This window comes from Fringilla coelebs (genome assembly GCF_963513975.1).
Source record: "Fringilla coelebs genome assembly, chromosome: 9".
Taxonomy (NCBI): Eukaryota; Metazoa; Chordata; class Aves; order Passeriformes; family Fringillidae; genus Fringilla; species Fringilla coelebs.
In genome coordinates, this window is record NC_140067.1 from 20,886,835 (window position 1) to 20,913,903 (window position 27,069).

The 27,069-nt window shown below is 39.8% G+C and overlaps 1 protein-coding gene across 1 annotated transcript in view; it reads left to right on the top strand.

The window, feature by feature from the left end:
* NTNG1 (netrin G1) overlaps positions 1–27,069 on the top strand; it is a gene marked incomplete at both ends in the record, with an annotated part of 140,592 nt that overhangs the window by 33,739 nt on the left and 79,784 nt on the right. Inside the window, one exon of the mRNA XM_084211833.1 lies at positions 21,625–22,265. Within this exon, the coding sequence (XP_084067959.1) occupies positions 21,625–22,265 (641 nt within the window). The remainder of the gene's footprint in view (positions 1–21,624; positions 22,266–27,069) is intronic.

Here is a 27,069-nt window from a genome sequence, read left to right on the forward strand (position 1 = left end):
TTTCCCACTTGCCACATTTCATCATTTTTGCAATAGCATATAGAGGCACCATTTTTTTTCTGTTATCAATCAAGGGAATGCAGAGAAGAAAAGGAAAAGAGAAGAGAAGAAAAGAAAAAGAAACTTGAGCAAAAGAGCAAGCACCATTATTTTTTGAACAGGCAGCTGCTTCTGACAATTCACCTAAGGTAGTTTTTTTTTTTTCTCTGTAGGACTTGAATGCATTCCTCTCAAGACTTTGGTATTGATCCTTCTTCTTTTCAGAGTTCCTGACCTTCCTCCTTTGCTGTCTCAGCCCAGCTGGTGTGCTTTCATACAGCTTGGTTAGCTCCTCGGCACTTGCATTTTACATTTCAGCAGGATACCCTTAACAGGTTTCATCTACTCATGTACACCAGAGCAACTGAACTGGTGAGAGATAGTCTGTACATCTGGTTTATTTGGTTTTTAATAGCTGATGTTAACTGTTGAAATAAAACCTCTGGTTTATTATGTCTCAACTATGAAAATCTCACAAATATAAGTCATGCTCTGTCTAGAGCTGCCATTCCTTGCTTCTCTGTATCCCACTTTATTTTTTTATTTCCTCCTCCAAAAACCTGAAATAATTCAAAGTGTTTTGTGTCAACATTTTTAAAAAGTTATATTTTCTAGATACAGAAATCATTGTTGGTGGAAATTCTCTTCCAAGTGAAATTTTCAAATTTTCAATTTGACATTCAGCTCAGAGCGCAGACTTTGAAATCTCGAAGTGCTTCACGAGCTACAGGTTCTGCCCTCCTCAAAGCACGACTGAAAAGTGCCTGACCCCCTTTCCCAGAGTGTCCCCAGTCACCCTGTGGAAGGGCTGTTTCCACACGCTGTGCCTCGCTGTCCCTGTCACCGTGGGAGAGCCCACCTGGCTGCCGGGTGCCCCCAGCGCGGAGGAGCCGCTGCAGAGCGGGGCCGGGGCTGCAGGGCCTGGCAGGGAGCCGTGCCACCAAAGGGGCCACAGAGGAAGGCAGAGGACATGGCCAAGCGTTGTGAGACAGGGAGGACAAAGGGAAGGAGAAGGCTTTCTTTCTACTGTTCACATCTCCTGTGGAGACTTTGGAGTTGCTGATTCCTTCTGTGGTGAAAGAAAAGAAAGTGTGGGACATGGCGGAAATGGCAACAGGCGCTCTGTCAATGGCTGAGACATTAGGAAAACAATTCTTTTACTTTCACACTATATGGAGAAGGAAAACATAGATGTATGTTTAACCGTGGCAGATGAAATGAAAACAAGAGCTGTCTGTGGTGACATCACAGAGGAGAGCAAAAAATAATTATTGAGGAGAAAAACTCTTCAACAAAATATATTTCACATTTTATTAGTTGTGCTGAAATGTTTCTTGAACCATCCTTAGTATGTTCCACTCTCCTCTGACTTTTTCCCCTTCTTTTCCATTGCTCCTCATGCTTCTTCTTTGTAAGAGAGGTTATTATTAACACTTAATTTTCTTCTTGACATGTAACTGCTCAATAGTTACCTGTCAGACTTTTCCATCCTTTGGCCAGCCCTACCTTTTCATGGACCTGGTATAATACGCTTAATGCACAGTTAAATTTAGGTGATGGATCTAATGATTCACAAGACAATTTCAGTGTCATTTGAGAAAGATGCCATGATGAGCATTTGTCACTAGTCCCTAGGGAGCATCCACCCAATCTCAACTAGTGAGCTACCACCAGGAAAAGTACAAGGAATTTTTTTTTTTTTTCCTGGCATCATTTTGACATGACAGCCAAACTAAATAGATAAACAGTAAATATAAAAATTAATAAATCCCATCTTTACATGTCTGATAGTGAAAGTCAGTAAGAATTACCTGTATTTGTCCAAGGAGAAGTTTCTTTTTCGTGGCATTTCTTTAGGCATTTCCAAGATTAATTTTAGTAGATGGATTTAAAAAGAGAAAATATGTGTAAAAGAAAAGATTGTTAGACGTGTCTGTTAGAAGATGCATTATTTTAATCCTTAGGGAAATGCTTTTGCTCTTATTTAAAAACACTTCTGCAGTGCTGCCCTGGAAACATTACTGTGCACAACAGCCTCCAGCCTGTTCACTGGGGACTGAAACCTGCCCATCTGCTTCTAATGCCCAATGCTGATGCCCAGTGAAGAAGAAACACATTCATTTTGTAGAATCTTGATGTGTTACTTACTAATTCAGATTAAAAAATGTATTGTCTCGAAAAAATTGCATTACTGTCTTCAACTGGACTGAGCAAGATGGCACTAGGCCGAATTACACTGGCTGAAGATCAGCCTGCAATTTTCAAATTACATGTCCTCCTAATTAATAAAGGAGAGCTTACACTGCCTAATTTGAACCTGTGCCAAACACTTCTCTTTCTCCACCACTTACTGCTCACAGCCCTCGATCGCTTGTCTGAGGCTTTGTGGTTAAAGGACTGGGTTTGCTGTGTGGTTTGTGCTATAGGTTTGATGGCTTGGGGTTTTTTGGTTTCTGAGTGTATTATATTCTTCCTGTTCTGCTTTGACATTGACATTGTGTTTTGCCTCACTCTGAACATGTAAGAACAGACAACCCTATCTGCATGCACCCCCTGTGTGAAATTGGTATTCTTCAAAACAGCCCAATATGTTTGTATTGCATATAACAAACTATTTGTGAAAGCCAAAAACATGAGTACAGTATGGCCACCATTTCAGGCTGACAGTATTCATTGCCATTCAGGTCATAGCTTAGATTAATTATTGCATTTGTGTAGGATGTTCGTTAGGAGATTTCCTGATTGTTGTTCCGAAGATTGATTACTTGTTACATTTACCTTGTGGCTTCTGTGGGGAAAACATCTTTAAGGCTTCAACATTTGCAAACATACTGAGGCCAGGCAGGGCCTCTGAGAAGTGAGGATACCTACACCTGCCACATCAAGAAGCCGTGACATACATCTGCATTAATGTATGTAATAATGTAGTAGCAGTAATGTGTGTAAACCAGGTTAGAAAGCAGAAGATGTATAAAACAAGCATTTACTTTAAAGTGCCTCAGTCTAGAGGTAGTAATATAGTCCTCGGTACTGATGTACCTGTCATAATTAAAGTAAGGGAAAAGAAATTTAAAAGCTTACAGGAAAATGCCAATTGGCAGATTGCATTGTATAGATGCGACAAATGGTTTGCAAAAGAGCCCACCTGAATCCCGGCTGTAGCTGGCACACAATTTGCAAAGATCCAAGTTTCTAGGCCTTGAATCTCATCATTTGGCAACAGAGTGACCCAGGCTTTGCAGGCAAATGCAATGACTTGCATGAAGTTTCTCGTAGAAATTGGCTGGTTTGAGGCAGAAGTAGGAATATGAAGCTTCCTGCAGAAAAACCACAATGTTCCAATTAGTATTGAAATGATTTTACAGGTATTTTTAGGAACACTGGCTTTAATGGAATTCAAAAATATGTTCAAGTCAAATTAGGAGACATCCTTGAGCCTGGCAAAGGATAAAGGCAGGAACCATTAGATTTTCATTATCTCCTGTACCTCTCCTGAAATATGTTTATTAACCAGATTGACTCACAGGTCATATTTCCTGCTGTTCATCTTTTTTGTCCAAACACATGATCATATACTGCTGTTTGCAGCAATAAAATTATGAGGTACTGAAAAGAAGACAAAAAGTAAAACAATTCAGCAATCGTACATGCTCTAAATAGGTTTTTAAAATTGCCTTGCAAAGCAGTGCTTAAAAAATAGGAATAAGCTATAAGGCTGTATATTACTTTGCAGCAGACATGAAGTTTGTTCATTCATATAATTCACTTTAATTGCAGGCTAATAAAGCAGAAAAAAATTTCTTTAAACTTAAAAATAATCACTAGAACCTCATAAAAGATCTTAGCAAGCATATAAGATGGTAGTATTGCCAATAGCAGCTTTGTTTCCTAATTGTTTTCCTGGTGGAGCCAGTAGCAGCCCCAGTCAGAAAGGGTTCAGAGGACCCTTTTCCTTTTAGGTGCTCTAATGAGATAAACTGTCAAGTAGAGGGTAGTAGATGTGGTGATGATGGATGTGACACAGTAACACCAAACTGATAGTTAATGAGTTTTTCGCCTGCTGCTAAATCTCTGCATGCAGCAAACAAAATGCTGTGCTGCAATATCTCTCAATGCAGTGGTCAGTGCAAACTCTCACACTGGTCCATCCAGTAAGTCACTTAATGTTAAACTGTGACCTCTTTCCCTCATCTGAAAAAAAATATTTTAGAAGCACCTTAAGAAGTAGACTTATTTGTGAAACACTGTAGGAGACTTACCTGCAAGAGTTGCTTAATGCTAGAGGAATGTGGTGTCAGTGAACCAGACCAGTTTATTTTTCAGTATAAATCTTCCTTCATGCATTTGGTGTGTCTCATACTTTTCCTTCTGTCATGCATTCAGTTTCAAAAATGGCATGTTAAGTAAAATTACTTAACATTGCAAGCCATAAAAATAAATTATGGTTTCGTTTTATTAGAAGCCCACTTCTGTTCACAAGCATATGCTCTTTATAAGAGCATCTTTAGACTACTGGGGAAAAAGGGACAAAAATACAGCTTTACCAAGTTGCACTTCTGGCAGTTCTACATGAGAAGTTCTTGTCCTGGTCCTTACCATTTGTTTTGTCATTTAGTATAATGTCTACTAAGATAGAGGAGCAAAAGGAAGTCAGGCAGTAGGGAAAATTACCTAATGGTAAGTCACTTTTTTGTAATCTAGCCCTTTTACATCCCATTTTCTTTACCCATCTTAAGACAGTGACCTTTTATTTCCTTTTGCTTTTCTTCTTGTGTGCAAAATTCCTCCACTGCCTTCAGACTGGACGCTCAGGTCTTTGCCTCATACCCAGTGAAATGAAGGTGTGCTTTTATATGCATGAATGTAGTTCAGCAATTTGGACTGTGTTAGCACAGATTTCAAACCAAAAAGGGCAGGAATGCCTGCCCATGAGAAGTAGCAAACTAATTCCTTGTTTTGCTTTGCTTTCATCTCAACCCATCAATTTCGTGGCTTTTACCCTTCCAATTCTCCCCCCAGTCTTCTGCAGGGGGATTGAGTGAGCAGCTCCATAGGGCTTGGTGGCCAGCTGGTTTAAACCATGATATATATTCAAGGGAATGACCAGAAATAAATGAGGACTAAAGAGGAAGAAAACAGTAACAAAAGGTTGTCTTTTTAAACTTCAGTTGGCTTTTGCCTTTTTTTTTTCTGATGATCTCAGTGCTTTACACCCCTCCTTTCTTGTTCCATACCATTACCACCTCTCTGTTTCAGTTTTACCTGGTGTTGCCAACAGTTGTCACTAACTTGTTTCAAAATTTAGTTGTGCTCTTTCCTCCCCCTCTGCTCCCCCCTACTTTCTTTTCAAACTTTTTTCCTGACCAAGGACACACCCAAAGCCTACCTGTAGAAATGCAGGAGGAAAGGCTGCCCTGGAATGGATCACTGCTGTGACACAGCACTCACTGATCCCATTGTGCAGCAGCACATGCAGCTCACATGATCAGCTCTCAGGTACAGCTGCAGCAACTTCACTCCTTTGTGGGGCAAAGACTCTGAGCTGTAAATAAAGAATTCACATTTAATTCTCTGGCCAGATGATTATCAACAGCATGTGTCAGTAAATGCTGCCTGTGAAAAGCACAGCCCAACCACAGCTCCTCTGTCCCTGAAACTTCCACTTCTGCAGCTGTTACCCATCCTGGGGCTCTTTGAAAAGTGTAAATCCCAAAAACGATGCCAGCATCAGTTGCAATTGGTTAAGCATCCAAAATATAATTTAATTTACATATTCAAATACCAAAATATTCAGTTTCTAAAGTCTTTATGTGTTTTTTAGAGAAATTTGATTCTGATTAAAGGTACTGCAGGGAACCCAATACATGTTTAAAGATCTAATTTCCTAATTTTTTTGTTGTCTGTTGCAACTTTAACAAAGTCAGAAGAGTTACTCCCACTTTATCCTGATTTACACAGATTTCCTATAGCATTTCATTAAAGATAAGAATATAAGCATATACGGCAAATTATCTATATTTTCACAGCACTAAAGAGTAAATGTATATTTTTTCAGAGATTTTATTCAGTCACCCTTGATATCATCCAGAAAGCTAATCTCCCCTCAAACTCTGGAGCAGTTTAGGAATGCAACAGAGAATCTCCTTTGTATGTAACTTCTGTATTGTCATGGAGGAGTGTCAAAAACCAAGTTACTTCTAAAACTGAAAAAGCAACTGTAGTACAAGAAGGGAAATGTATTGTTCTTACAAGTACTTGCTTGTGTTGAATCATTGCAAAAATTATTAAGGCTTCCCCAACCCTTCTTACTCATCTGGTCTACTACAGATTCAAAACTCAAATCCTTCCTGTAGCCTTCTCACCGTTGACTTGGCTGATATTGCAATGGCCCTTTAAAGAATTATTTTAAAAATACAAAGCATGAAATCACTTATGACACTGCAGTCTGGGGTATTGCCTTTATAGATAATGGTATATTTTCTATATTTTCTTAAAAGATCACTCTCACAAGTAATTATTATTCTTGGTATTTCACCAGTTCAGAAAAGTTTTGTTTCCAAAGTCTAGCGCGCACACGCATCAGGAGTGCCTGTCTGGCTAATGCCATGCAGGCAGCATGCTGCAGCCTGCCCTTAGAGCAGCACTTCTATTTGCAGAACAGTCTATTTGTAACTTAATTACACTCACTTGGTGAATTATTTTAAATGTCATCATTCATAATTGGTGTTTGGCACTTTTTTAATGCAGATATACTGAGGAATAATTAATTTTACATCAAGTTAAGTCCAGTAATAAAATAACACCAAACAATGAAACACAGTAGGAGATCAGTCCTCATCTGAGGTGACCAGAAGGGCACATTGTTTGTTGCAATGTCATTTTTTTAACCTTTACAACTATTCATCATTAAGAGACTGATTTTATTCCGTGTCCCACATTGAATACAGTGTGTCCCTTCATTATTTTTTTCTCCCAGTGTGAGAAAATTTTGTCTCATAAGCTCTTGCTGCTGTTTCCATAATTGGAGCACCTAGGAGCAAATCTGCTTCAATTTAAATCAGTGTAAAGATTCCCACAGTCTTCAGTGGGAGTTAAGAGTGACACAAGAAGGACTTGTCCATCACATTGCCAGAGTAACAGCACCAAATACATATATGTATATATGAATATATTTTCTTCTTATACTTATTTTTCTTCCTGAAGTTTTGCTCCTTGGATTTACTCAGGAGTGTAGCATGGGGCTGTTTTGCATCCCCTTCTCCAAGGCACAGCAACAAGCAAACACCTGAGCTTTGCTAAGACCAGCACATGCTTGACAGCTTGTCATCGTAATAGTGACAAAAGAGCAGCTGGCCATCAACAAAATAATAAAACTGACAATGAGAGATATTAAAATACTGTCAAGATGGGGCAATGCCTCCAGGCAGAGGTTGTCTTCACCCCTGTTTGGACAATGGCCCTCAGCAAGCTGTGAGCTTGCACCACCACTCCATGCCATGTCACTGCAATACCAACTTGTAAACAAATAGTAATAATTAAGACATTCAACAGAATGACAGCCAGCAGAAAGATTTTTTTTTCCCTCCACTTAGCTTCAACCATTGTATAAATCTTGTTCATGTAACTGAGCTACAAAAATTTTACACAGACCTGTGGCTTTGAACACAGTTACGCCCCTTGGACCACTGAGTAAGCTGAAAATTGGCTGCTCTGCTGCAAATAAGAAGCAGGATGACAAACACTGAGTTTAGACTCTTTGAAATCTTTGACATGATTTTTAATGGAAAATGTGTACATAGTCTACATCTGAACACCATCACTATATAACCTAAATAAAACTCTCTTGCAGGGTCATAAGATTCATTATTATATAAAAGCTAGTCAGAACCTCAACAAATCTGCCTTTTCAGTCTAACCTCCTGTAGTTACATTATCCCATGGCTACCTTCACTCTGCTAGCCTAGACTCAACTTATAAAGCCAGGCATTTGTAGGTGCAGATATTAAAAACAAAACAAAATCCCATTTGTGATGGTGACTAACAAACACAGAGCATCTGAAATGAAGGTGTCCTGAAGGACTTAGAGCCTGCAGTGTAATTTAATTAAGATATCAAAGTGATAGCATTATATTATCTGTGACAGCTATTCTATTATAAAGCATTTCTTTAATTAACAAAGGCAGCACCTGAGAAGGCAAGCGTTGGTATGAAACACACTTGCCTCACACTCAGAGAAACACAGTTACTCTTCAGACTTACTTGAGTTACACCTGTTTTACTGCCTTTTTATTTGCCTTCAGGTCGGGCTGTGGCCCCCATTCCCTGTTTTCATGGACTCCCCACAGCCCCAGGGTGCTGCAGGGATCTTGTCCTAAGCCTTGCCCCACCTGCAAGTTCCAGGAGCAGAGCAGTGACTTCTGGTTTTCCCTCAGTCAAATCCTGCCTCCTCATTTTCCTTCACTGCCATTGTTGGAGCAGCTAATGGCAAAGCAGCTCTGGAGAAGCCCAGTGTGTGCAGAGTTAAAAGCTGCTGGGAGGTGACAGAATTATCTGGGGCTTCATAAGCGCTGGGATACCTCCCAGAGCTTTTGTTCACGTTTTATTTAGGAAGAACATCTGTTGGTTTCAGCAAATTCATGTCTAGGAATTAAATTAATTGAATCTCTGGATAGGATTTGACTCGTTGAAAGAAACTTCAGAGAATTTAAATAAACTATAAAGTCCTGTATAAAATATTTTTATGGCATAGGGTTGTTTTATAACAAGCCTTTACTTAAATATCCCTTCATGTATTCAACACAGAGTTTTAAATGGTTTTCTTACGTGCTTGCAGATTTAAAAAAATTCAGAAGTTTCTATTTTTGAACATCATATCCAAACTTTTGGCATCAGCCAAGTTCAGACACCTGCAAGTATGCAGGCAGTTTCTCCAGCTTTGGAGGGTTACAGGACCCTGAAAATGTTACAAGAAAATGTTACATAAATCTAGATCTATAGTTGTGACTCTTAAGTTTCTCCTGTATCTGCAAAATAACAATTACAAAATGAAGTCTAGAAAAGCAGTCTGAGAAATATGAAGGAACTTGTGTAGGCATAATATCACATGGAGGAATTGATTTTATGATTAAAAGCTGTACTGTGTTACAGAATATATACAGATAAGCAGAGAGATACAGAGTCACAAATGTTTGCAAGGAGATGAGAGGTAAACAGTAGATTTTTTTTCTTTAATAGCTCCTATGCAAAGACAAGAACCTCTCCTCAAGAAGCTTCTCGAATAAATTATATTAATACATAATTTCCATAACCTTACTATGTCACTGTGAGTTACGAAAGTCAAAAATACCTTAAGAGGCTTGCTTTTTTCTTATATATATTTAATTATTGACCAGCTTTTTGAACTTGCATGTGCCCACAAAATACTATTAACTGGTGCATTCAAGTGCTGTATAACAGAATTCACAAAAATAATCTCAAATCCATTTAAAGTTATTTACAGCCTTATGTTCACTTCCATTATAAGCTAAAACTTGGAGTTATTTTCCATTGATCTCACTGCAGCACTTTCAGCAAATGCCCAGTGAAAAATTAGAAGAAATGAAAATTAAAAAAATCCAAGGGCATATCTTTTGAAGTTGCTTTTTTTCTTTTTTACTTTTGCATTAACATATCACAGATGGCCATGTGGAACAGGGTGATTTTGTATGCTGTCTAAAGACATTGTTACAAGCAGAGCTATGCCACTTCTTATCCGTAAAACACTTCATTGGGGACTGAAAATACTCAGCTGCTATATGCAAAGGTTTTTTTAATATGAATAAATGTAAATGTTGCATACCTTTAAAGAAAGGAGCATATGGCTCTGGTTTGTAGCACAGTACAGCTTTAAATTCTCTGTCAGGTGAGAGAATACCTCACCTGCTCTGAGGTCTTTTATTTTTGCACCCTTACAAGTACTGACTCATTTTATAAACAGATATTTCTCATTCTAGTAAGTGCACTTCATACAGCTCCTTTCACACTAACTGGAACCTAAAATTCCATTTAAAGATAAATGCTGAGCAGTGCTAGCTTGTTTAAATTACTGAGTCCCTGTAGGAACACATGGAGGCATATCTCATATTCATCCCTTTCTGGCTTCAGATGCTGCCTTGCCCAGCTGCCATCTGACATCAGAAGCACATCTAAGTGTTGGGGAGGGGCTGTCCCTGTTGTGCCCCTCACAGAGGCAGCAGCTAAGGTGGAGCTGGGCTGTCCCAGTACCCTCCTGTCCCTTAGCACCCCGACCTCTGGGCTGCACAGCCAGGACACTGCAGGCTGGTAAAAGGTTTTGACCTTGCTTGCACCTACTGCAAGAAACAGAGTCTGTTGGAAAATAGTCATACAGTCAACCATTAAGTCATTAAACAGCTTTTTTGCTCAACATTAGTTGAGCAGCTAGACAGGCTGGAATAAGAGAATGTAATTTTTCACATTTCAAATGGCAGCAGTTAATTGCATTACTCTAGCCAAGGCGTTTCTCTTTATCACATCTTCTGTAAGATGTGTGATGGGTAGGACTGATAGGGAACATAATATGCTGTAATTTATTACTTCCCAGGGTGGTACAGTGGAAAGAAGCAGTTAGAGCTTCTCTTATCAACTTGCTCTGTAATAGATTGAAATGTATTAGGATAAAAGCAAACCCTGTCCATAAACTTTACCTTCAGGCATCCCAGCAGGCAACTGTAGAAAGTCTATTTTTGCCACTATAGAACAATCATATTCAGTCTCTTCTGAGAAACATCTCTACCTAATGCTGACCAAAAGTCAAATACTTTTTAGGTTATATTCATTTGACAATGTTTGTGAGTTACAGTTGTCTTGTCCTAGCATAGACATGCAGATTTCATCTCTGTGGGGGTTAATAGCCCAGAAACAGAATTGGCAGCCCAACACCCCCATAGGCAAGCAGCATTGAAATGCCCAGAGCACTGCATGGCCCAGGCTGCCCTGGTCTTACTAACAAAGTTACCTGAGTTAGCCCAGTTCATGTGCCATGAATTCAGGACTGTTGCTGGTTGCACTGGAGGCATGCAGAGGTTCAAAGGGGGACCCCAGCTTGCAGAAGTCATGCCACGGCTCTCTTGGGAAAGAAGCCTCTTCAGATTTGAATTATTTTATAAACAACCCAGGAAGCAAGTTTGCCTCAGTTCAGGGGAGCTGGTTGCATGCTACACATCTGATGAGTTAATCCAAGTGTTACATACCTTATCATAAGCCTTTCTTGCACTTGGAGATGCTCTTGTTTTCCTTTAGGCAAAATATTCTCATTCAGGCTTGGGAGGTACTCTGTGTCATTTGGGACAGTACCTGAGGCTGTGAAATCTTGTTGGGACTGGTTTTATCCCCATTGCTCCGAGGTGCCCGCCTGAGGCAGCAGCAGGGATCATGCAGACATTACATCCTGCCCTCTGCATGGGACAGCAGCAGCTGCTTTCCTTCCCCTTTCAGCAGCACTGCCACACAACCAGTTGGGCTTTTCCATATTCCAGTGTGCTGTGATGAAATAAGTTTTTTAAATGACAGGTTATTAGGAGGCAGTGCAATGACATACCAAACCTGAAGTATAAATTTGCAGATAACAGTATTAATGATTTTAGAAAGTCATTGTATATTTTTCAGAGCTGTGTGGTTATTTTTTATTATGGACATATGTCATAAAGGAAATTACATGACATTCTCCAGCACAGAACTGAACAAATTACCAGTTTAGCACAAAGTTTGCAACCCTTCCTCAAAAGATAATATGTGGGGATTTTTTTTGATTGAATTACTTATATTGGTGCAGTATCCTAATGTGGATTTGATGAGTGACTTTATTCTTTTTCAAAGCACTATGTACTCTAATTTGAATGTGGAGAGACATCACACAATTCATTGTGAATACTAATAAGACATCCCTTCACTGTATAATGAAATTCAACATTCAAATTTGTCTCTATAACAATTCCACATTATGTAGGTATACACTGTGACTCATTAAAAATATTTATTTTATCATCCTGACAAACACAAATGAAGGGAAAACAATGTGGTCCACCTTTTAAGAGACATGAGGTGAAATTGGATTTCACTTACAACTGTCATTATTGTTTATGTTCTTTTTCATTCTTCCTTTAAGTGGTTCACATACATGCAAAGGTCCTCTAAGCCTGGGAATCCTGCAGCAAAAAACTTACCAAATTCAACAGAAAAGAGTGCTGATTCGGTAGCAATCATTAGATGGGGGGGAGGGGGTATAGATAATAGGAACAGTGTTTCTGCATAACATCAGCAATTCTAATTGGGGTGTTTGACATTCAGTGTCAATCCATCAGCTCTAAAACTTATTAAAAATGGCAATAGACGTATTAGTAGGTCCGAAATTGTAAAAAATAATACTGACATTAAGAATCAGAAATAAAGTTACAGTTATTGTAGAAATACAAATTTGCATGAGGTCCACAAGCACAGAACCAATAACACTCTGGAGTAGGATGAACAGCGTCTACAGATGCAAACAGTCCCAAAAACACAGCTGAGACATCTCTAGCAAGAAAATAATTTCTTCTGTCTCTTTAGTCCTTTTTATTTATTGTCTGGCTTTGCACTATCTTTTCTCTATGGCATTAGCCATAGAATTAATTAAAAGATTTGTCTTTGAAAAAATTAATAAAAAAATTCTTTTTGAAAAAAAGGGCCCTTGAGGCAAAGGAAGAGGGTCTGGCTTAGCCACCACTCACTCATCTGAGCACTAATTACTTCACCTCTTTGTCTGATCTCTTGCACCTGTAACTTTGTGGGCAGCTGAACATGGTTGTAAGTTGTTTGGAGATTTGGAGCTAAAAAGTAGCATGCAAAACATTACATCAACATGCAATATTACATAAACGTGGATTGAAAGTTTTTTTACAGTTTTAAGTGACCTGGTTTTGCTATCCTCATTCACAGCTACTACACTGCATCCTATTCAAACTGGTGTGATAACATGCAAAATAAAGGACAGTCAGAGCTGGGGAAGACAGCCTGCCTTGACTTGGAAAGGCTGTCTAATCTCAATGAAAACAAAGGAAAAGTTAGTCCAGCGTTGGGAAATTAACTGTTTATTGAATGGCACTCAGCATTTCTGCTGTTGGGGGGATTGTAAAACATCAGCTCACTGTTTTGGTAATGCTCTAGTGAATACAGGCATTGCTTAGTGTAGGTTGTGCAGGTATTTGATTAGACCATCTGTTCTAAGATTACTCCTTTATGAAGAAGTAAAATGAAATCGAAGATAACTTTTTTCTGACTATGTTTTGCATTACATTTGATGAAAGTTATTTAACTGTTGCTACTACTTAGGAATCCTCTTTAGCAATCTCAAAAGTCTCCCACAGAGGAAGCAGGAATCACCCCAGGAACACTATTAAAGCTGACAGTGGTTTGTCACAGGCAACCATTAATGAATACCACGGAGGATTTGGTTTTCTTCTGCTCATTGTCTTGCCATAATTCATAGTCAATATCCAACAGATTTTGCAGAATGACTGTGTAGCTGCACATCTAGGCAACCAAATAGCATCTTTTAAGTTGGTGAAAAATGCAAGTGAGAAATAAATTATAAGATCTTGTTTCTGAGAGTGAATACTTAAACAAGAACTCTGTCTCCACAAAGCTAGGAAAGGTTTGGGATTTGGTTTTGTTAGTTTCCCTTTTAACTAGTTCCTAGTAAAGGAGCTGTGCTTTTCTGTGAATGAAAATAGTTTTGTATCAACTTCTTGTCAATCAGAATAGCTTGGTAGAGTGCCTTTGGCTATCTGCACTAACACAGTCAGCCAGTATTCAGAGTAAAACTAAAATCTACAATCACAATGACATAACAAGGTATGCCTTCCATCACTGCTGTACTTCCCAGTTGTAGCATATTCTACAGTTCCACTTTCAGGAAATAATAAAATTATCAGGCAAAACAAATTAAAAATAAAAGCATGCTCACACAGATGTGTAAATACAGAGGAAATAAAATATTGCCAGAAGAAAAAACTGAATGCTTCATACTGAATTTAGATTGTTGAGTTTGCAACAGCAATACCTGCAGTGCAGACCAGGCTAAGCATTTGCAGGTGCTATGTTTACATCTGTCAGAAAGGAAATAATCTGAATTTGTTGTCCTCAGTCCTCCTGCTCCCTGTAAGAATAAAATTGTAATGATGCCTTGGGGGGACGTATGCAGTGAAATTCATTTTGTTGGGACAGAAATGGTTGTGTCTAAGTCCAACAGACACATACATTCCCTGAGTAGTCTTCTACAACATAAATAAAACTTGCACATGCAAGTAGCTATTTTTGTATGTAAGTGACCTTTTAGTCACTTAAGCATGAGTACAACAGCACAGGCGTAATTTAGCTCTTTGTTCACTATTTAGGGTGCATTTTCATGTTGCCCTTAAGCCAGTCGATTTATCTGCACTGCTTCATTTCAGTCCCAGCTGTTGCATCCCTTCTGGTACTACCAGTAGTCTTCTAGCCAGGCAGTGCATCAGACCAGAGACCTGAGCTTAAATAGGGTCTGGCCTGGGGCCCAGGTGGGGCTGGTCAGGGACATCAACTCCCAGGTTGGGAGAGGGGAGACATTAAGGCCTTCAGGGGTCTTCCATGCTACCAAAACCCGTTTCTCAGATTGTTTAGTATGCACAGTTTTCTTTGTTGGACCAAAACTCTAAACACAATCATTTATAACAACAAAGGAACAAAAAACACCCAAACAAAAAAAAATTTTTAGTGTTCCCAGCACCCCGATTTCTCCTGTCCCCACCAGGATGATTTCATTTCTCAGATTTTGATGCTCACATTCCCTCCATGATCACTGATAACACGTGTTCATAATAATGGACCAACTTCCCTGTGTGCTGGCTTTTCCTTGCTCAGGAATGGCACCTTTCAGCTGTAATCTTTTAGACTCCTTCTTTCTACCTTCTCAATGGCTTCCATTCTAATCCATGGAGAGTCCAAAATAATCAGAAAGTGAGCAAGATGAGAGCTGTATAAGAACACAAAAGCTAAGGCAGAGACACGCCAAGCTGTTGTTACTGCAGCATAAGCTATCCCCAGCTGAGGACACCCCCTGTATCTGCTGCACCATTTCCTTGCCAGAGCTCCTGCAGGGCAGCAGGATGGCTGGAAAACTGGCTCAGACAAAAATGCTGAGCTGAGCAGGATGTGGAGATGGATACCCTCCGCTGCCTTGTCCAAGGAGTGCTCTCATGGATGGGCTGCTTCAGCCAGGACAAGTGCCACTGTTCTGAGAGAAGGGGGTATTACACCCCGTGGGATTTCAGTTTCTTCAATCCAGGTATGCATCTGGTATAAAAGAAACTGGTTTTTTGGAACATTTGCTGTATTGTTCAGCCAGAGCTCAGCACAGTGGGGTCCCAGGCATGGCATGACACTGCAAAAGCTATAAATAGGAAAGTGATTATGTTGCCAGATACCTGCTGATGCAAGAGGAAAACACCAATATTGAGTTTCTGAAATAACAAAACCACACTGGGGTCAGTGCCAGTAAGACCTGCCTTAAGGTTATGCCAGAAGGATCAAGTGGCCAAAGTTACATCAGCAAGGTTGCCAAGTCAGAGACAGTTTCAGCAGCAGAAAGCTAGCAGTGAGGAAAAGAAGGATTTTCACTCCCCAGAAGTGGGTAGAAATATTTCAGTGGAAACAAAACTCCATTTGACGCATAAATTGAAAATAATTTTCAAAAAGTAACTAAAGTTACTAAAAATAGAGAATTTTCTGCTAGGAAGTAAATGCCTTTGGCAAATGCACCAATGCATTTGGTGCTGCAAATATTAAACGTTTTCCTATGCAGCATTTTCAATCTATAGTATTGAAAAGAGGCAGTAATCTGAGAACTACTCTGTATGCCAGGAATACCTTCACATGATCTACCAAAAGGCTTTGCAAGCAACAGTACAATATAATCAGGGATTACTGAGTTCATCATGCAAAAGCATTTCTCTCTAATTCTGCATCTATATGTAAATTTGGTATAGGATTCCATACCTTGTAGAGGTGTTGTCATGAAGAATAATTAGCTAGGTTTGTGTGCCACACAGCAAAGTGCCAGATTTTTAGAGGCTTAAATACCTTTTTAAAATCTGAGTTGCAAGGGCCTTCTTACACCAAGTTTGTTTCAGGATCAGGACCATAATCTACAATGTACTTTCAAGCTTAAAAGTGCATGAAGTTGTTAAGCATTATTGTCTATTTTTGGCCAGTCACATCCTCCCTGGTTTAATCTTTTTAAGTCTCCCCAGAAGGTATTGATTTAAACATGCTTTTATTCTCTTTTTTGCTCATTTTGAAGAATGTACATTGTTCAGCCTGCAGCTCAGAGTTCAAAGTGCTAGTCTGGGCATCCAGATGCCCTCGCTTGGGAGCTCTTGAAAGAGCATCAAATCTTCCACTCAGATTTTAGCACTTTTTCTTTCTTAACTTAAATCACTTTAACTTAAAATGCTGTCACTGCAGTGATGAAAGGCTGTTGATGGTAAAATGTTCTTGTCTACAGCCATTCCTGTCATCATCACAGCAATAATTCTGCAGGCATTGACCAAGATGCTCTCAAACCAGCTAATGGATGTAGTGGCTTTGATAACATCAATTATCATGCACCAGATCCTGGACCTTGCCAATCCTCCACCTCACTGACTGTTTACCTTTAGCAGAACAACACCTTATTAGGTGTAGTAGTATCTCACAATTAATGCTTTCATAATCTGGCTCTGTCACAGTAAATAAGTAATTCCTGGTTAGAAACCACATGCAAAATGTAAGCATTAGAGCAATTGCTGCTGTTAGCTATTACTGTCTAATTAATCACCTACAATGTACAGCATGCACCAAGTGAATTAATTGTGATGATCTTTTGAAAAGGAAAACAGAAATACTCTATTTAATCTCTAAAAGTGTGACTTGAATGGGGTAATTTACCACACAGCCACACTCCAGACATAAGTGAGGCTGTATTTATTTCTTGTCTCGTGCATCTGCTCTAATTACCTTGGGGCAGTGGTATAAAAATCAGTTGGAGTGACTCACTTCTTGAAAATATATTTGATTCTTCCTAAATTCTTGGCCAGCTTGACCTCAGCAGCCTTCACCAGTCTGAAAATGCAAGTTATAATCCTCTGTAGGGATTTAGCTAGGTGTCCATTACAGCATGTAATCTGTGATACAGCTTCCAGTCTTCACGCTACAGAAGATTTAAGCCGCTCTTTGTTCCTGAGTGAGAAAGTCCATGAGGTCTTAATGTGGACAGGGAACACATTGAAAGGAGCAACATCTTCAGTCAAACCCTGAGCCTGTGTGGGTGCCACTGAGGAGAGACTGCACAGGTGAGAGACCAGAGGCTTCACCTGAGCAGCAGCACTTAAACTGCGGCCCTTGAACAGCAGCTGCAGCACTGCTGCTGCTCCCCTGCTGACATTCAGAGGTCACACTGCTGCTGAACATCTGGTTTTCACCTAAATCCTCACCCTAGGGTCACTGTGCTGGTCCTGGCTTTTGGTAGGACACATTGCTGCCCAGGGGGAGCAGGGCCAGCCCTGGCACCCCATCCCAGCCAGGGACGCTTGCAGAGCACCTCCAACACCACTGTAGAAGTTCAAGCTGGCTGGCACAAAGAGACATTGCTGTGTGCTAAAACAAACTAAATCCAGCTCGTTGATGGAAACCTACTGGGCCCAGTCAGCCCTACTCAGGAGCTTCTCAGGTGACTCTGCTTTTTCCAGCCTGGGCTGAGTGTCATCAAGTCATGTGATACAGCCACATGTCCTCACTGTGCCTGCACATCAGGTACCTCCTCCTAAAGCCAACACTTAGACCATGGCAGTAGTTTCAGTAGTATTTTCAATTCCATGAGCAGCCAAAACCAAAATAAATAGCAGCTTAATTTGCTTGCCTGCAAGGAGCTATCTAATCAATCTCACATTGCTGTACAGGAAAATAGTGGGTTTCTTTTAGGTGGTCATGGTTGTGGTGTTGGGAAAGACTCAGCTACCTTTTATGCTAATTGGCACTAAAGTGTTTAGAAGTATTTATCAGTATTTAATTATTTAGAACTCCCCCAATGGCTTAAATATCATTTTGAAAAGTTATAAATATTTTCCACCTTGTCCAACTGAAAAGCTGCTTCTTGGAAGGCTTAAATGAAGATCTGTTTACAGCTGTCTGCTAGACACAAAATTACTTAGAGATGTTAACGCTCTGCTCCTTCAGATGGCCCCAACACAGACTGAGCTTGGTTTTCACAAATTGGACAAAGTTTGTCTTTGTTGCATTCATTTTACTGAGACAAAAGTCTTAAAGAGGATTATCGTAGAGATCAAGGCATTAAAATATGTAACTAATCCCAGTTAAATTAATTGTTTTCATAATAACATGTACTGAGGGACATTTGTGTAGAGCAAGACCCTTTTAGACTGTTTTAGTAATGTAAGCATGACTTACCATGCAAATTACATTTAAGATTAATTAGAAGCAGTTGAAAGCCAAGTTGCAAGCAGAGAAAATGGGAACCTGATTCCAAGCCTCTGAAGCAATAATTATGTTAAATATTTCAAAATTACATCAGCAATTGCCATGTCAGTAGACAGAGGGGAATTTACATAAACTCATAATTTCTCTCCTCCTGTTAAAATTCAGGACACTTGTTTTATTGGTTTTAATCAGCTTAGATTTTTTTTCTCCTAATTTTCTTTTTCAAGTACTTGAACTCCACACAGGTTATCTTGGTGTCATCAAATCATTCACCTCTTAAAAGAGAATTCTGTGCCATAAAATTAAAAGAATAATTAAGTTTATTGGTGAGGATATACCTGAAGCTTTTATTAGGATTCTCATTTGCAGTGATGTCCTTACCCTGGTGTTTCAGTGGTAGGTTGTGGCACTGCTGTTACCACTGGTAAGAGCTTCAGGAGCAGGACAGGACAGCACTGTGATTCTGATCTATTTCTCACAATACTCTGCCATTAATTGGAATAATCTCATCTTTCCCTAAAAAGCTCTGTGCACACAGTTGCAGACTGCATTTCAGTTGCAAGCTAGGGCTGCCAGCTCTCAATGTCATACTGTATTCACATCAGCTTGTGGGGTGTTTTTAAAGCCCCTCTCCCAGTTATTCTCTGATTGTGTTGGCACCTCAGCTTTTGCTAAAACGTAAAAGATAAAAGGCAAAGGGAGTAAAATAAATCAACTAATATAGAGAAAGAAACACTACATCCCATACAACCTGGGTTAGCTGCTAGAAGTCATAAAACATGCTTCCTCCAGCATCCAGGGACTAAGGGATCAGAAAGGCTTTAGTTTGTAGCACAAAGAGTCACCACAAACTCAGCGGTTGCTTGTGGAGCAGGAAACTAAAGCCATCCCTCAGCAGTGCTTAATGCACCTGTCTGGCTGCACAGGAGCATTTATTTGTTGGGTTCTGATACCTGTGACTGCCCAGTGCAGTTGCTTTCGCCAAAGCAGAAGCATAAAGCATATAGATTAGAGGTACACAGATCTAAGTGACCAGATTTTTCTGGGCAACCTCAGACAGGTGTGACTTATGCAATCTGAGCATCTTCTGATAAACCAATATCTACATATAGTTAAAGGATCTGGAACCCTAGAGATTTCACAATATGTATATTTTCCCTGAAGAAAATAGGCTTGTGTAAGTTAGCAGATTCTACCATTTGTATCTGATATATTCAATGGAGCTTAAATATTTAAAAATTCTGTGTTTTCTCTCTTCTTCTTGAAGCTTACTTTTAATTTTCACTGTTTTATTCAAAAGGAAGGCATAGAAATAGCAACCATGAGCTTGAAATCAGAGCTGTAACAGATTAGATAAAAAATTTTGCAGAGTATTTCCAGTTACAGCTGGTTTTCAAACAACCCTTTTTGTTGTTGAGTAGTTTTTTTCCCTAACTTTCAGTCCCAGTGAGTCGTTGTCAGTTTTAGCACTCAGCTGTATTAACAAGAAAGACAGAGAAAGAAAATAGCATTTTTCAACCCAGGTAAGAGGAAGTTGCCAGTGGGGAGGTCAAAGTGAGCGCAAAAGTTCTTTTGCTTGTGTTTTGTGGGAGTATATCAAGGAGCAGAGCAGTGGCCAGGGTGGAAACTCATGTTTGAAACCTGTTTTCCACACTGGATAGCATTGAGTCACTCCTTTGCCCTCAGGCTTTGAGATGGAGAAAAGTATAACAGCCATTAAAAGAAAAGGTTGATCATCATGCCAGACCTTGTTCTCTTTTCAGGGCAGGTGCAGGGAACTCTGAATAATGACAATAAGAGCTACATTAATGACCTCATCGAGCTCTGCTAGGTACAGGCACGTGCATATTTTCCCCCAGTAGTGCTGACTATCAGCGAACAGAGGCTTCTTCCACGATCTGAGTGTCAGGTGGAGGGAAGGATACAGAGCAGCAGTTGCTTTCTGGAACAAACACAGAATGAACAAGTAGCAAAATACTAACGTACTGTTGAAAGCTGAAATTAGATATACGTGATTCAGTGCAGCCTACAGGGTCTGATATCTTGGCAACTGCTGCAAGATTTCCCCAATCTGCAGACAAAATAGCTTTTGTGAAGAAGCAGAAGATTATAGTGTGAAAGTTAATGCATCAAAAGGCCAGAAAGAGAATAATTCACTTTCACCTTGCTTCAGAGGACAAGCAGCAGTAAAAGCTGTGCACTGTTGGCAAGCTTTTTTTTGTTGCTGTTTTTAACTCAACCCTCAGTTCATAGCTCCTGCCACCTTGGCAGTGTTCCAGCTGGAGCCACTGACATCTCCCACCTAATCGAGTGCTGGATTATCTTGTCCTGATAAATTGAACCTGGTGCCTCATGAAAAGTCTTTTCTGAAGTACTTTGGTACCCTGTAATAAGATGGCAGATACCTGAATCAAGTCCCAGAGCTGACAGAGCACTGTTTTTCTAATGGCTTTTGGTTGCAAGTGTAAATGTTGTAAGGCGAGGCAGTGTTGAGCTGGTTAAGCATGATAAATTTCCCACCTGGGTGAAAGGAAACTTTAAAGTGTACTGAATACTGGCTCATACTGAGTACACACAGGCTGCACTGCTAACAAAATACACTTGCCCTAAAAATCAGTACTCTTTTGGGCAGAGCTCTGAGGAACATGCTTGTTTCAAAAAGATATCCCCTTTGGCTCCTGCATCTCTCTAAGAAGAGTTGGAGTTATTGAGCTGTTAGAGACTTGCATACTGTTTTTAGTCTTTTGTGACTCAATCTCTGGTCCAAGTTGTTCAGGGTAAATAAGCTTGTTTCTTTCTTTAACATATATTAAGAAAAATGTCTACAGTACAGCCACAAGGGTGCTCTCTGTGTCGTGTTTGTACTTCAACAGGTAAAACAGCCAGGATTAATCTCATTAAGATAAAGTTATTACTTGTAGGCATTTGTTTTTTCTTTCTCGGCTTCCCTCCTGGAGAAAAGCAGTCCTTAGTCAAGAAACATCTTGTATGTCACACTCACCTCTGTGGTGCCCCTTGTAACACTGCTTTGCTCTTTTCCAGGGGAATCCCTACATGTGCAATAATGAATGTGATGCAAGTACCCAAGAACTGGCTCATCCTCCAGAACTGATGTTCGATCTGGAAGGAAGACATCCCTCCACATTTTGGCAGTCCACAACTTGGAAGGACTATCCGAAGCCCCTTCATGTTAATATTACACTCTCCTGGAACAAAACCATTGAGCTTACAGATAACATAGTCATCACCTTTGAATCTGGCCGTCCAGACCAAATGATCCTGGAGAAGTCACTCGACTATGGACGAACGTGGCAGCCCTACCAATACTATGCCACAGACTGCTTAGATGCTTTTCACATGGATCCAAAATCAGTGAGGGATTTATCACAGCACACAGTCCTAGAAATCATTTGCACAGAGGAATACTCTACTGGGTACATGACAAATAGCAAAATAATCCACTTCGAAATCAAAGATAGATTCGCTTTTTTTGCTGGACCTCGGCTTCATAACATGGCTTCTCTTTATGGCCAGCTTGACACCACCAAGAAGTTAAGAGATTTCTTTACCATCACAGATCTGAGGATAAGACTGCTTAGGCCAGCAACTGGTGAAATATATGTAGATGAGCAACACCTGGCACGCTACTTTTATGCAATTTCAGACATAAGGGTATACGGAAGGTAAGAGAATGTATAATTTTAGAAACAGGCATATTGTTTGATTTGAGAAGGTGTTCAAAACTGTTTATTTCCCCAAAGAAGATGATATTTTCTGCCAGTGTTCATTGTAAATCTGGCTCTGCTGATGGCCCTTGCTGTCGTACCAGAAGTCTCTGACTCAATGGCACAAGATCTGGGTGTTTGCTGGCACTCACCTTGGATCTTGAACCCTGGGTCTCACAGGCAGGACGGTTCACATGTTGGCTCAGGATTCACCCTAGCAGTCGAACACTTTCTTCTCTTATATAGTTGGAGTCTTATGTAATAAGAGAAATTCTGTTTTATCATTTGACCTTTCCAGGCCTCTAATGTGAGCTGGGATTGATGCAGCAACCCTTGCACAAACCCCTCCCACTAGGTCTGGCTGTGAACAAGGAAAGCAGTGGAGATTAGAGCCCATTCCTTCTACTTTAATTAGCTCTGAAATGCAGAGAAGCTGAATTAAAATGGAAAAAACCCAACAGTGTTTTAGATAGACTGATTTGAATATAACAAAGATGATTATTCAGCTGGGTTCAAGACAAATGGTTCCCTCTAGGGCAAGTGGTGGCTGGTATCAAGTGCTGTAGTCCCAAAAATAATAACTGCAGTGACATTCCTATCAGGAAATTTTGTTCCCAGCTCAAACTAGCAATTGACTGATGCCCTCAAGCAGGGGGGTGATCCCTTTGTATGGGTCTCAGATGCCAAGTTGTTCAGAGGAAATAAGTGGGATCACCTCTATTAGCAATTCACTTGCCAGTCTAATATACCTTTTGTTCCTTCTCTGTTTCTCCTATACAGGGTTTAAGACTTCCTTTTTAAAAAACTTCTTTCTTTAGGAGAATCTAAGTATCAAAACAAACAGAAGAGCTAATCTATCTTGGAAGGTCAGGAACTTTCTTTGCAGACTCAGAACTGAGTGAAAAATAGTGATTATATAAAACAGTGCTGACTATATTTTTATTATTCCTGAAGTGAAAATCAAAATCATTAAAATACATTTCTTAGGACTGGAGATTTGACATGCAGTTACAGTCTTCTGTGTCCACATCAACTATATACCCATACGTACATAATTACTAGTCTAACATTTGAAAATCTAAAATAAATGTTGCTGTTTTAAGAATTCTTCTTGCAATGCTCATTAGTTACATTGTAAATTATTTTCCAGAAGTCTCTTGGGAGGGCTATGTGGATCATAAACAGCTTAAGATACAGTTTGAAATAGTTTGGTAAAATTAGCTTCAATATAAAAAATAACACCTATTTAATGTATATATTTTCTGCACTGGGCTCCCTCCACACAGGTTAGTGCTACTGAGGCATCATATCAAAGCTCAGGATTTGTAGGTCCTTAGGCATTAAGGAAAGCCCGTTCCCTGTCTGAAAACCCATTTGGAGCTTAGTCTGACTTCAATTAGATTATCATTACTTTATCAAAGAAAGCATCTGAAGGATTAAAAAAGAGTGCATTGCATGCAAATTAGAAACAGAAACCTTCTGAGCACATCTGGGGCTCACCAATCTTGTGAAAAATTATCTGTAGAAATGAAGCGTGACTGTACAGAGAACTTATCTGATGCTGATGCTTGTTGTCTAAATGCTGCAGTAATTGGACATGTGCTTTAAAAGAAGTATCTGATGTGTAATAGTACCTCACTAGATTAGATTCATGTGAATTCTTATCACTTTTCTGCTAATGAGAAGAACAGCTCTTTTGGGATTTGGTGCCATTTCCTTCAAGATCTAGTGAGCCTTCCTTGTTAAAGTCTTTAGGGCTTGCTTGCTGCTGAGCAGCTGAGGGGCTACAGTACGCAGCCCCTGGTTGTTTAGTTGCACCTTGCCCACTGCTACCTAGTTTTAGGTATTTTTTTTGTCTCTTCCAGAAACTTTATGGCCTCTCCCCACCAGAGTCTCCTAATCAACAATCCCAGCATGTGCCCTGGCATGGCCTGAGCATGGGAACCAGTGGAGGGAAGCAAGGGGTTACCAGGGTAGTTCTGCCACTGTTTCCAGTTCAGCTGAGCTTTCCAGCTATTGCTCCTTAATTGAGAATGTATACTGGAAATTGTTACAAAACTATTTTGTTTTGCTACCAAGATTCATATTCTGGGCTTTGAGACCCAGCTATTTATATAAATTTGGTAAGACTAGACTAGATTATTCCATGAAGACAGGATACAAAGGGAGGTTACCAAGGAGCTTGACATGTAGTGGATGAAGGATGCTGGCAGCCACTTTAAAGCTAGTCCTTTTTCTGAAAAACATAACCTGTAGGTCAAGTATAGTTAAAATCACCAAAGCTCATAATAGCATATTTCTAAAGGCAGCATAAAATGTAATTTGCTTCACACTATGTTTTAAGCGTCAATGACAGTGAAAAGCATCTATCTTAAAGCCACTATGTTAAATATACAGGACTATGTGGTGGTTAATACTTCACAATGAATTATAGGCAGGAGATTTGCCCACTTAATATAGGTTTGTTTTGTCATTGCTTTGCATTTTGGTGTGAAATAAGCCTGATGTATGTTGCATTAGAGATGAAAACCTGTGTGCTCTCAATGAATGCCTTCTTTCTCTATTACCACCTGTTTATTCTTCTTCAATTTACCACTTCCATTGTGTATTTATTAAGGTGATGAAAAAAGGAAACATGGCTGTTAGCAATTTCAGCAACCCCATTGTGCTCCCATTATTCAAGAAACCTAATAATCCACATGAACTAATTCTGACTTACTGATGGTCTGCTTCACTAAATCAGGGTGATTTTTTCTAGTGAATAATGGACGATGCAGTGTGCCAGTACCTTAATTAAAGAGAGCCTCTCTTATTCTTGATCTTATTTTAATTTACAGGGTAATACTACAATAATATCACTAATGGAAGGTACATTAAAGGGCATAAAGTAGCATTAACTGTATTAAATTATGGCACTTGTGTTAATTAACTGCTGAAGCAAGATGGTCCTAACAGCTAGAAAGGTCAACTAATGCATAAATAAAGTCTTCTGGGATGGCAAGCTAAGAAAGAGCAGACATCTTCCCCTCATCTGGCCTTGCTGCAGAGGATCAGAGGTTGTCCTGTGCCGCAGCCTCAGGAAGGTTTCTTTTGCTGTGCTGCCTGCAGAGGTGGCCTGACCTGTCTGCAGGCTCTACCTGTCTTCAATTCCATGTGAAGGACAGTCCTGGCAGTAAGCACTGAGGTACAGCTCCCAGTTTTAAACCTATTTTTGTAGAAGTTCACTAGAATGCTGATAATAATTCCTTTGAAGTCAAGCTCAAGGTTTCTAGCAGATTTTGGATGAGACTGCTGAAGGTTTAACCATGTTAATTTTAAAGTGTTTTTGCACTAACTGTTATATTGTCAGTGACATATACATTTATACACTGTAAATTAACTGTAATTCGGGATGCTTGTAAAAACTGTGGTCCCAGTGGGTAACAGAATGACTGGCTGGGTAAAACAAAGGCTCTTATTGCTTTTGAATGATTACGTTTTGATCTAAGAGCCACCAGTTTCTTTCTGACACCAGAATATCCAGTCTCTGCACAATGTTATTAAGCCCTCTGGAATTTATTTTTATACTCTTCTCGCCTTGAAGCTTCTGTATTTAAGCCCCAGGGTTTTCTGACCGCGTCTCAGCTGCAGTTGCAGTCCCAGCTGCAATAGAAACCTCTCTAACTCACAATACACAAATGAAAAGTAACCTCAGTTTTAGCACTTCCTTGCTCTCGCATTATCTATTCTAAATTCAAATCCATCTCAGCATCTGAATAAATTAATCTGAAGTAAAATATATGTGCTACTTAGGGGGTTGGGGCTTATTTGTCTCCTTGGTCAGCCCGCCGCTCCTGCCGGCTGTGAGGCTGAACTGCTCCTGAGGCTGTGGTGGATTTGGGGTGCATGAGGGCCTTTGCCCTGAGTGGGAGCTTATTCTGCAGGTGCAGTCTGTGGATGGATTAATTGGAGTAAATCTCAATGTTACTTTCTCATACACTTGGCAACACTGTATGATAGTGTCGCTCTGTAATTTACCCAAAAGCAGAACTTTGCCCTAGGGAAGTTATAATCTATAGAAATGCTGTAGTTTTATTTATAATAGAAAATGTTTTAATTGATGTTCAGCTCAGAACCTGACCATCAATATTAAGATATGTAGACTTCAAGCTTTTAAGGAAACAACTGAATACTGTTCTTGACTCTAGTAGTTATTTACCATACTTGAATACTCTTTGTTTTACAGGAACACTTGCATAAGCAGATTTTCTCCTTTGAGGTTTTCACTAGTATTTGGAGGGAATCTAGCAGTTTCTCTGATTAAATTATAAACTCATTAGAGAGCAGGAAAGAAAAAGAAGCATGTATTTAAGAGCTTGTCAATTGATCTGTAAGTCCCAAGTGCAATTTTTGCTTTTTTAATATATCTACTGTAGTATGTCACTAAGGAAAATGGTCCTTCATTTTCTGTAAGCAAATCTAGGGTCATCAGGAACTGAAATAAATGGTCATGGTGCTTATTCACACATGAGCAGTCTCCAGGGGTTTACTCAGTACAGGTGTCCTGCGTGGGTTTTACTGGTGCCTGTGTTTGGCTCATACTGATTTCTGCCCTCCATCCTGATGGCACAAGTCCTGTCCATAAGCTCAGTGGAGCCTCAGTCACAGTGGCTGGAAGGAGAGCAGAGCAGTGGAGTATGAATGCTGTCTGGGACCCTCATTCTGCTATATGCTTTTGAAATCAATCAGTAGGTTTAAATCCCAGGTTTCACTCACCACCTTT